Source organism: Physeter macrocephalus, chromosome 4 (genome assembly GCF_002837175.3).
Source record: "Physeter macrocephalus isolate SW-GA chromosome 4, ASM283717v5, whole genome shotgun sequence".
NCBI classification, from domain to species: Eukaryota; Metazoa; Chordata; class Mammalia; order Artiodactyla; family Physeteridae; genus Physeter; species Physeter macrocephalus.
In genome coordinates, this window is record NC_041217.1 from 73,079,019 (window position 1) to 73,090,421 (window position 11,403).

The 11,403-nt window shown below is 42.6% G+C and overlaps 1 protein-coding gene across 3 annotated transcripts in view; it reads left to right on the top strand.

The window, feature by feature from the left end:
- The window catches only part of TPM3 (tropomyosin 3), a 29,026-nt gene extending 25,165 nt beyond the window's left edge, over positions 1 to 3,861 (top strand). Inside the window, exon 9 of one of the 3 annotated variants that reach the window (XM_007130287.4) lies at positions 3,143 to 3,861. In XM_007130287.4, the coding sequence (XP_007130349.1) occupies positions 3,143 to 3,225 (83 nt within the window). In that variant the 3' untranslated portion in view covers positions 3,226 to 3,861. The remainder of the gene's footprint in view (positions 1 to 3,142) is intronic. The other 2 variants (XM_007130289.4, XM_024116026.3) reach the window with 2 other exon arrangements.
- Positions 3,862 to 11,403: the final 7,542 nt, after the last annotated feature.

An 11,403-nucleotide genomic window follows, 5' to 3' on the forward strand; every position in this document is an offset into this window, starting at 1 on the left:
GCCCAGCCGCTCCGCGGCATGTGGGATCTTCCCGGACCGGGGCAGGAGCCCGCGTCCCCTGCATCGGCAGGCAGACTCTCAACCACTGCGCCACCAGGGAAGCCCCGATGCTTTCTGTTTTGATTGGGTACACAGAGTGACAAGTATTATTGGGAACATACTGGCCCCCAGCTTCCAGGTAGAACTGGAAAAACCTCAGCCCAGAAGGCAAGGTACCTGAGCAGTGCCCATAGTCAGCCCACAGATGCAAGGCAGAAAAGTCTTTTTCATATTGAGGTCCTGAGACCATTTTGAAACAGACTGTAAAACACAGAAAGAAACTTGTTTATGAACACCAGAGGCTGACCAGGAGTAGACCAGGAAGATCCATCCCCAATTGCCATTACCTCTGTGTTGGACACATGGATTTGGATTCTCTCTACCCCCTCTTTTTTATTTATTAAAAAAAATTTTTTTTCTTGTGATGAGAGCTCTTAGGATGACTTTCTTAACACCTTTCATGTATAACATACAGCAGTATTAATTATGTTGTACATTTCATCCCTAGTACTTTATCTTATAACTGGAAGTTTATACCTTTTGACTACCTTCATCCAGTTCCCCCTCCCCCCACTCCCCACCTCTGGTAACCACAACTCTGATCTCTTTTCTTTGGCTTTGTTTGTTGAAGTATAATTGACCTACAACACTACATTAGTTCCTGGTGCACAACATAGTGATTTGATATTTCTATGCATTACAAAACGATCACCATTCTACACCTCTTTAAGATGTGCTCCAAGTAGAAAATCCAGATAAAGCCAGGGGATTTGAGCACTTAATTACTTGTATCAGGAATGCTTTTGGTTATAAGAAGCATCTTAATAGCAGCTTAAATAAATATGGGATTTATTTTTCTCTCATAATAAAAAGTCTTGATTTGAGCAACTGTGGCCTGATACAGTTGGTATTTCTGTGATTCTCACGGCCCTTTCTTTTAAGGTTGAAATTTGCAACTCTAGTCATCACATCCATGTTCAAGGCAAGAAAGAAAGCCAAAGTTTTTCCAGAAGCCCCGGACAGACTATCCCCTACATCTCATTGGCCAAAACTGGATCACATGATCCCCTCAAGCTGCCAGTGAGGCTGGAGAAACAGGATAGTCTTGATTGGCTTGTATCAGTAATTCACTTTACCTGGGGCTGGCTGGACACACTGTTGGCTCGGACAGGTTTGGGGTTCTCTTAGAAAAGGTGAAGTTGGGTTTTGATTCTCTGTGCCACTATGATGGGCCTGTCACCCAACACCTACAACAAGAAGCATTAGAAAGTACAGGATTGAGTGAGTGTAGGGATATTTATCCCAGTCCTCCCATTCATAATGATGTACTGAATGCTTTTACAGAAAAATGTTCAACCATTCACTCTGGTTCCTTACCCCGATTATTATAAATGTATTTCTTATAAGCCAGGTGTATTCCTTCCTTTGCCATGTTTCACTTGTCTCAGTTTCTCAACCCAGGGAGTAAATACGGTGAAGGAGATACTTTTCTCCCTCAAAATGTCATTCTTTCATCTTGTCAGTCTGCATTTTTTGTTTTATTCCTCTGTTGGTCTTTCCACCAACTGACCTAATCATCCTTGCATCCATCCTGCCTTACAGATGCATGTTATGTATACCAGGTAGTTGAAAGTCTCAAAATTTACTTCTGGTACTCTACTAACCTTCCCTTTTTCTCTTTCTCTTCCTCTTTTTCCTCTCCTCCTCTTGTTTTCTCTCCTCTCCATTGCTGCTGCAGAGCGTCTCTACAGCCAACTTGAGCGAAACCGCCTGCTTTCTAATGAGCTGAAGCTAACGCTGCATGATCTGTGTGACTGATGGGCAGGGCTCACTGATGCCCATTAAACCGAGCTTACGGCTCACACCACTGACCTGGACCCCAGCAAAAAGCTGATTGTCTTTGAAAAGTTATTATTTTGCCCTAAGCAAATTGCTTTTTAGTTGGGACAGTCAGAATAGTGTCGACTTCCTAACTGCACTGTAAAGTGGGAACAGTTAAGATTAATACTGCCTTTCTGTCCCTTTTCAAGAGATTGTGGGTGATGAAGGGAGGGACCTGAGAGATAGTGAGAAAACCTGGGAGAGTTTTCTGTTTTCCACCTTTACTTGATGCTCTTTCACTTGTGCACTGACTGTAGGATATGTTCCCTTGCATGGATGTTTTCTAACAATAAAAGGACTGACTTGACAAGATGTTGTAACTGCTTCGTCTGCAGGCCCAGGGATGGGCCCTTCTGACCGGGTAGAAAAAAGGGAAGGGAAAGAAAGGGGTGTGGGTTATGAATAGGTCTGCGTTGCCATCCCCTTCTCTGAGTTGAAGAGTATTTTCCCCACCTCCCTAGAGCAGTGAGTGGTTTACTTGCTGGGAAGCTTTGATTCTCCGTGATGTTCAGCTGCCGGTTTTCTTCCTGACATTTTTCCTCTTGCTGCTTTTTCCTGGTATTATGTTTAATTGTAAGTAACTATGTCACAGGCTAGTTCTGAAGAATAGCTCTGCAAAAATCTGTTAAGATTTTGCTTACAAGGATATGTTTTGTAGTATTCTTGACTTGGTTTTCTTTCGAGATTCTCTGACTTAGCTATGGGGGTTCTTTTATTTATCCCACTAGTTATTCCTTTCCTCTCTACTTGTTGAGGAAAGCCTGTAGTGCATGAGGATCCTCCTGTACTCTTTTCAAGTTGAGGTTCTGCTGTTTCTACTGGTAGAAATATGCCCATCCTTGTTCTCAATGTGTCAAACTCCAGCGAGCTATTTCGAGTAGGTGTTGTCCTGTGGGCAGAGACTATAAGAGTGGATGGCTGGTGTTTAAGGCCACCTCCTTCAGTGACTGAAAGCTGAAGGCCTTGGTTGGGTGTGGGGAGGAGAGGAAATGACTGATAAGGTCCCCAGCTCCCTCCCCCAGAAGTACAGCAACACCTGTAGCTTTAGTAGGCAAGCCTGAGGCCCTGCAAAACCGAGTGATGCAATAGCTCACTTCTGTGGCTGAGAAGGCAGCTGCTTTATTAGTCTGCAGTTTCTCTGCAACAGGAGCAATTCTCAAGAGTGGGTAGACCTTGAAATTTACTTCTAGTTTTTATAACGTCTCTCCTTTACCCCCATTAGATAAACTGAAATGCACCAAAGAGGAGCACCTCTGTACACAAAGGATGCTGGACCAGACTCTGCTTGACCTGAATGAGATGTAGAGCACCCCAGTCCCATCCTGCCGCTGCTCCTCCCTCTGACTCCGCTGAGGCCAGCCTGCCCGAAGCTGACCTTTAAACTGAGGGCTGACCTTTAACTGGAAGGCTGCTTTCTCCTTTCGCCACCTCTCCCACCCCCACCCCTGTGTCCTTTTCGCCAAACTGTCTCTGCCTCTCCCCAGAGATTCCATTTGGGCTAGAGGCTGAGCACCTTTGGGAACAACGTTTAAGGGAATGTGAGCACAATGCTAAGTGTCTTTAAAAGCATGTTGTGATGTACACATTTTGTAATTACCTTTTCTGTTGTTGATGTAGCAGCCAGTTGTAAAACATTCCAGATAATTCCATAGTTTTGAAGCAGCAGTCTAATCCCTTTTTCACTTTTGGAAGGTAACTTTTCAGCTTAATGCATATTGCCCTCTCCGTAGAGGAGGGGGAAAGGTATGGGCCTGCCTTACTGAGAGCCAAACAGCCCAGAGAAGGACTCCATTCTGGGAAACCTTATTGCTCTGTAAAAAGTACCCCGCCAAACCAGAAAGGTGATTCCAGAAGGAGTTAGCCAAAAAAAAAAAAAAAAAAAAAAAAAAGCGCTGTTCAGGTTTTCAGCTTTACGGTATCTTTGGGCAACTTTTTTTTTCCATCGGAAGTGACCAGATGAAATTAAGATGGTGAGACCTCTGAGCGCTGTTCAGGTGTTCGGCTTTACGGTATCTTTGGGCAACTTTTTTTCCACCAGAAGTGACCAGATGAAATCAAGATGGTGAGACCTCTGAGACCAAATCCTTGTCCCAGCTCTACCCTGTTCCCAGGCGCTCACAGAATGGATCATGTGCCCCTTATCTTGAGGCAACCACTTATTTGCTCTCCCGCCTCCTTGAAAGAAAGGAAAGAAAATTATGTTTTACCACTGATTTAGCCATATGAAACTCATCTCATCACCCTTTTCTGGGTCTGAAGCTGCTGTCTCTAATAAAAGTGCCATCTCATTGTGCATTGTATCAGTTAGTGCTGGAGAAATCTTGAATAGCTTATGTACAAAATTGTTTTTAAATTTTATATTATTTTGAAACTTTGCTTCTTTGGGGTTGGGGCACACTGGTCACCCCGTCTGGCTGTGAGAGCTCTCTACAGTCTGGGCTGGCAGTGTGCTGATCTTTTAAAGTTTCTTTCCCTACCCAATCCCCCCTTTTTGGTGAGGTTTCAGTGAGGTCAGTTAGGTGTGCATCCTACAGCTTAATTGGCTTAAAATGTACTCCCCTTTGGTGTGGTCTCTTTGGGGGCCGATTGGGAGAAAGAAAAAACAATAGTGTAACTGTTTTGATACTGAACATTGATAAATGTCTTTTTGAAATAAAGAACCAGTCCCTCCAACCCTCAGAGGTGCTTGCTTTTATTTCCTAATCCAAATGGGCTTTCTACACAGGGGCTATGAAGTTTGGGTAAAGATCAGAACTTTGTGGGTGGAAGCAACGGGATTTGATGTAGAGCACACACTTTGGAAGGTGACCAAAACTGGGGTCAGAACTCAGCGCTCAGATCCCTCGTGTGTTCTGATGTCAGTCATTTAGTTTCATTATCTGTAAAATAAAGATAATATGTATTGTTAGGGTAAATGTGAAGATTAGAAATATTTATGTGCCGGACCTTTTACAGGTTACTGAACACTGGCATCTTCAGGGTGAGCTATACATTTCCTTTACAACTGTATTGATTCTTTCTTATAAATCTGGATTTATTAGGCTCTGGTCCCTAAACAACTTCAACAATATATGACACGGATTACATACTCCTATACATTTGTGGCTTTAGTAAACCGTCCTGAGACAGCCTTCAAGCTGATACTCTGTTGGCTATTTGGAGAAAACAAGTTAATTTAAGAAGAGGTGCTCTCAGAGTATTTGCTTACACACGGGCAGCGTGAGTGGATAGCTTTCTAAGCTGCCTGTGAGACGCCAGTGCCTGGCATTTCCTGCACTCTGGCCTTGAGGCTGGACATGAAATTGACTTCCTACTAAAAATGACACAGCTTCCTTGACAAAGTCCAGCTGTTTATACCATACTAGAGACTGGAAAATTTTTTCCGTTTATATGTACGGGCCGATGCCGACTGGAAATTAATGCCAAAAAAAGGGGGGACGGGGAGTTGCTCTAGGAGCCAAACACGCAGTAGGCAACAGAAGGAGAAATTTAGCTGGAAGAGATTATTTTTTTAGACTTCTCTGCTTGTTCTTTACTATTAAAAAAATCTGCCACTCAATATTTAAGAAAATAGCCCTTTTAGCGGGTAGCTGGGTTTGTGCCGCAAAGTTTCCATAACGGCTTGCTGGAGCGCTTCATACAAACATTCCCATAATTCCCCGTAGAACGAGGGCCCGCCTCCTGATGGCCTCACGCCTGCGGATTGGCTGACGTTGGGGCTGAGGGCGCGGCTGTAGTTGAGCGGGAGCCGAGAGCTGGCAGTTGCCATGAAGGCTGTTGGATCACCCGGGTCCCGAAGCGACGGGCTGTTCAGCTTGCCTCTGCAGCGCCTCCTGTTGCTGCTTCTCTTTTTGCTTGGAAGCCTGGCCAACAAACTTAACGTGCCACAGGTGTTATTGCCCTTTGGCCGGGAGCCAGGCCGGGTTCCTTTCCTGCTGGAGGCGCAGCGGGGCTGCTACACTTGGTGAGGGGTGGAGGGTCACGAGGGTATGCACCCCCAACGCCACCCAGGAAGAATGGGAGGGGTTCCTCAACCGAAGACGCCGCAGGAATGCTTTGCGGTCACTCGGCCTGAAGAGCCCCTTACCCGTAGGGGCTGGGGGTGGGGTGTCAGTGGGAGTGCAGCGGCCAGCCCTTCTGAAGTGGCCTGTCCTCGTTGTGTGGGATGTCTTCAGCTATGTGTGGGGCCTTATATGAGCAGTTAGGGTGTGAGACTGGCCTTCTTATTGTGTGTTGGGAGGGGTAGTCACTGTGTGAACAGCTATCAGGGCGCAAGGAAGGCCTGTGTTGGAGGCCTCAGGCATTGATGGCTACACAATGCGAAGAACTTTCAGTGTAAACAGCTAGAGAGGGAGTTCTCAAGGTGTGAGGAAATTTATTGAGGGGCTAGAGAGGCTTAGGTTGTGAGTTCTCTACAAACTATATAAAGTGGGGTTTTCAGTGTAAAAACACAACGAATTATTGCATACTTAACTAAGCACTTTGCATGTGTTAACCCATTCGGTTTTTACAGTCTTATGAAGTATTATTATTCCCATTTTACAGATGAGTGAATTGAGGCATAGACACCATGAAGTATAAACTTCTTGTAATATGGGAAGATGTATTTTGGGTGGAGATGAGATCTGCCTGTAATATTATGTTTCCCCCCTTATATAAGAGTACTCTCAAAGTGTACACTCAACTTTGGGGTAATCAACTCTGGGGGGATGACTTTCTGACTGGGGGTGGAAAGACATGATTTTCTGGTGTGAGAGGACCCAAACATAGATGGTGTGGCTTCCTAAGGTGTGAGGGAACCTAAAAACGGAAGTGGGTTCCAAAGTATCAGAGAGCTCATCCTAGTTGGAGTAGATTTCCCTTTACCATCACTTAAGAGAAACACTAAGGTTTGTCCAGAGTGTAAGAAGTTCACCTCGCATTTTATGAGGAAGTACAAGGGAATCAGGCTTATAGGATGGTCCAGTGTGATTTATTTCCTGACTGAGGATGATGGAAGGCATGAATCTAGCATTGAAAGCCATTCCTTCCATGCATCTAAAAATATTAATGATTTTTTAAATTGTATTTTGAGTTGGACTCACACCTCGTAATTTGGGCAACATTTCCACCTTAGAAAGCAGCAGCCCAATTTCTAGGATCGGAGAAAATTCATTTCTCAGAGTGTGAGAAGTCAGGTCTCTCATTTTTGGAAAAACAACATCAATCCTATTTTTACATACTGAGGGAAGAAAGTAAAAATCTTATTTTAAATATTGAGGGAGGAATGTAACTTGGCACAAGGGATCACTGGAAAATGTTCTGATCAGTCTCTCCCACTTAAATCTTGTGTCCCTAAGCAATGTTTCTACTTTAAAGAATCATTTAAATACACCTGGTAGTATGTAACATGGAAAAACTATAGGAATCTATGTTATACCAAAAGTTAATTTTAACCCACATTCTTATTTCATACTCTTAAGTATTTTATTCTGGCAGGCATTCCACCCATCATGATGCAGTAACTGTTGAGCCTTTATATGAAAATGGCACCTTATGTTCCCAAAAAGCTGTGCTCATTGCTGAATCTACCCAACCAATACGCCTCAGCAGTATTATTCTTGCTCGAGAGATAGGTATGTTGAGACAAAACACACTATGTAACAGTTCAAGAGTAGAGTAATCTGATATCTTTTATAGATGGTTAACAGAGACGGTGTTGGCTTCAAATGATAAGAGGTAGAAAAAAGGATTCCTGCAATTGTGGCATCCTATTCTGTGATTTTTTTTTTTTTTTTCGTTTTTTTTGGTACATCCAGCCCCTGGCATGGTGCCTGATACAGAGTGGAAACTCTGGTTGTTTGAATCAATGGTGAAAGGAAGGAACTATTTATCAGAACTAGCTTGGGTGTTAAGGTCTGAGGTTGGTCTTGAGTGAGGCAAAAGGCAGTGTAAAAACTAGTACTTCTCAAAGTGTCATCTATGAATCTAGCATCTGCATCATCAGCATCACCTGGGAGTTTGGTAGAAATGTAAATTCTCAGGCCCCACCTTAGATCTGCTGTATCAGAATCTCTGGAGTGAACCCAGGGATCTGTATTTTTAACAAGCTCTCCAGGTGATTATCATACAGACTAAAGTTTGGGAAGCACTGCACTAGTCTATTTTAGACCAGAGCAGCTTAAGAAATGCTATTTGTGGGACTTCCCTGGTGGCACAGTGGTTGGGAATCCGCCTGCCAATGCAGGGGACACGGGTTCGAGGCCTGCTCCAAGAAGATCCATACATGCCGCGGAGCAACTAAGCCCGTGGGCCACAACTACTGAGCCTGCATTCTAGAGCCCATGAGCCACGACTACCGAACCCGTGTGCCAGAACTACTGAAGCCCACGCGCCTAGAGCCCATGCTCCGCAACAAGAGAAGCCGCCGCAATGAGAAGCCCGCGCACCACAATGAAGAGTAGCTCCCGCTCGCTGCAACTAGAGAAAGCCCACACGCCACAACGAAGACCCAATGCAGCCAAAAAATAAATAAATTAAATAAAATAAAATTTAAAAATGAGAAATGCTATTTGTATCCAAAATCAGAGCAGGGCTCTTTATATCCCTGAGTTTCTGGCACTTGATATTGTCATATTGATAGGCCAGAAATATCTGTATGGCTTTTATTTTTATTTACTTTTTTTTTTTCATTTATTTATCTTTGGCTGCATCGGGTCTTCATTGCTGTGCGTGGACTTTCTCTAGTTGCGTCGAGCAGGGGCTACTCTTTGTTGTGGTGGGCAGGCTTCTCACTGTGGTGGTTTTTCTTGTTGCGGCGCATGGGCTCTAGGCTCACGGTCTTCAGTAGTTTCAGCACGGGGGCTCAGTAGTTGTGGCGCATGGGCTTAGTTGCTCTGCGGCATGTGGCATCTTCCTGGACCAGGGATCGAACCCATGTCCCCTGCATTGGCAGGAGGATTCTCACCCACTGCGCCACCAGGGAAGTCCCAATATATGGCTTTTAAATATTTTGATAAGTTATATATCTATACTATATTCTTAAAGAGAAATTCAAGATGTTTGGTATACCATATTTCTTATTATTGAAGATGCCATCTATTGTAAAGCTATTTTTAATGTACCACCGAGAAAGAACAACATTGCCAACTAAACTATGCTTTTCTTCACTTAGAATTTTTACTTTATACCTACTGAAGAACTCTTTGACTTAGATGGTTATTTTTATTATGTATCACTCTCATGCCTAATAAAAAGGAAAATATAAATAAAATTAACTGGTTAAAATATTCCTAAGACAAATTTAACGTTTTGCCTCATCTGAATCACTTTTTGACTGGGAATCATCAGTGTCTGTGTTTATCCCCACAACATCGTCCTTTGTGCCATCGAGACTGTTAGTGACATAGCATTTCTTAAAAGAATCAATTAAAACCAAAACCACCTAAAAGGTATTAGTATTGGGCTCATAAGTTGGCTTTGCAATTATATAGAGCTGGTCTGTTTTTGTCTCCAGCTTTGAAAAGGTTCCTAGCACATCTGAGTCACCACCTTTCCCACCCTGTCTCTTTAACCATTTGGTTCCAAGGGAAAAAGTGTGCTCTGCCATTGTTCACCATGTTTTCTTCCAACTACTAATACCCATTCTGCAAGTTTGATGTTGGCCCTTTTAAAGTTCTCACATATGCAGTCAATGACAACTATGTCATGCCTGCTGCCTGGCTGACAATTCTAAGATGTCATCAGTTATAAAATCCCAATTTCAGAGATGTTAAAATGTCAAAAAAATGAGTGTCTTAGAATCAATGAAATATGAGATCTCAAAGATGAGAATCTTTGAGGACCATATCATGCAGGGCAGCTGCAATAGATAGAGAAGGATACCAAGGTCAGAAAAAAAGCATTGCTTTGGTCACGTATGCTATTTTTAATGTAATTACTCTTAACTACATGAATTCATTCTGATATTGAAAGATTCATTCACACAATTGCTAGGGAAAATGTCAAATCTGGCTCTCAGCTTTGTTTCATCTGACTTGTAAATATTCCAAAGTTAAGTATCTTTCAAATCAACTTTCCCAATTTTGCTATTAATACAATTGTGTACATAGGTGATGGAGACTCCCAATAATGAATGGCAGTCTTGGTGTCCTACCAGGTGCATTCTCATCTGAATGGGAACTGGTACTGTGAAACGGGAGGTGGGGGAAGGGACATTTTGAAAGGGAAGAGCATGCTTTAAGAGAAACTGTTCATTTGTTTGACAAATATTTATTGAATTGCCTACTAACTATAAGGCTTCTGTAAGGGTTAAAAGATTTAAGCGCTCCATTGGTGTTTAGGTGCTTAGGAGTTTGTTTATGATGTTTTTGGTGATAGTATAGTAAAGAAAATTAGTGGTTATGACAGAGAAAATGGATAGAGGTGAGAGACAAGGTGGGCATATTCTATTTGGTAAGAGTGCCAGATTTCTTTTTTTTTTTTAATTTTTTAAAAAAATGTATTTGTTTTTGGGTGCATTGGGTCTTTGTTGCTGTACGAGGGCTTCTCATTGAGGTGGCTTCTCTTGTTGCAGAGCATGGGCTCTAGGCGCACGGGCTTCAGTAGTTGTGGCACGCGGGCTTAGTTACTCCATGGCATGTGGGATCTTCCTAGACCAGGGTTCGAACCCGTGTCCCCTGCATTGGCAGGCGGATTCTTAACCACTGCGCCACCAGGGAAGTCCCCAGATTTCTTTTGATTTTTTGTTTGTTTTGTTTTGACTAGGTGTTACCTCCCTTTGGTAAAATCTTTAAAGAATATAAAAGGTTATAAAAATATATATATATGTTTATATAGTTAAAAGTAAATCTCTAATCTCATTTCTCCAAGAGACAACCACTTTTCTGTATCCTTCCAGAGGTAGTCTATGAATATATGAATATGTCTCTTTGTAGTGGGATATCTAGATTTTCAACCTTAGGTACAGGACAGGTAGAGGAGTTTGGAGATGAGGGTATAATTTTAGGTTAAAAAGCTCACATGGAGGATGAAGAAAGGGTTTGGACAACTGGATGATGTCGGTGGAGAGAGTAGAATGGGGTGATCAGTACGTTTTGCACTGTGCTCAGCATGTGGTTATCGTTCAGTAAATATTATTTGCTGCAGTGGGTTGTAATCATAAAATCAAGAGGAGTTGATTTGGAAGCTAGGATAAATATGAGAATCAGGGCAGAAATATTTGTTATTTCTGCTCCCTCTGTTTTGCCTCTGGCACTGCATCCCTTTGGTTCTCTCAGTCTTGGCTTCATTCTCTTATTTTTTTCTCCTTCCTTCTGCTTCTTCCTGGATCACCTCTCCTCTTCTCTGCCTCATAAATTTTTCTTTATTACCTCATTACTGTATGAACCTGAAGTAATATGGACATGTAAATAAGAATATTCATTATATTATTTACTAAAGTTACTTGTTTCTTTTTATCTTTAAAAGCAGGTAAGTTAAATGTTTGATATTTCTCCTAATCAC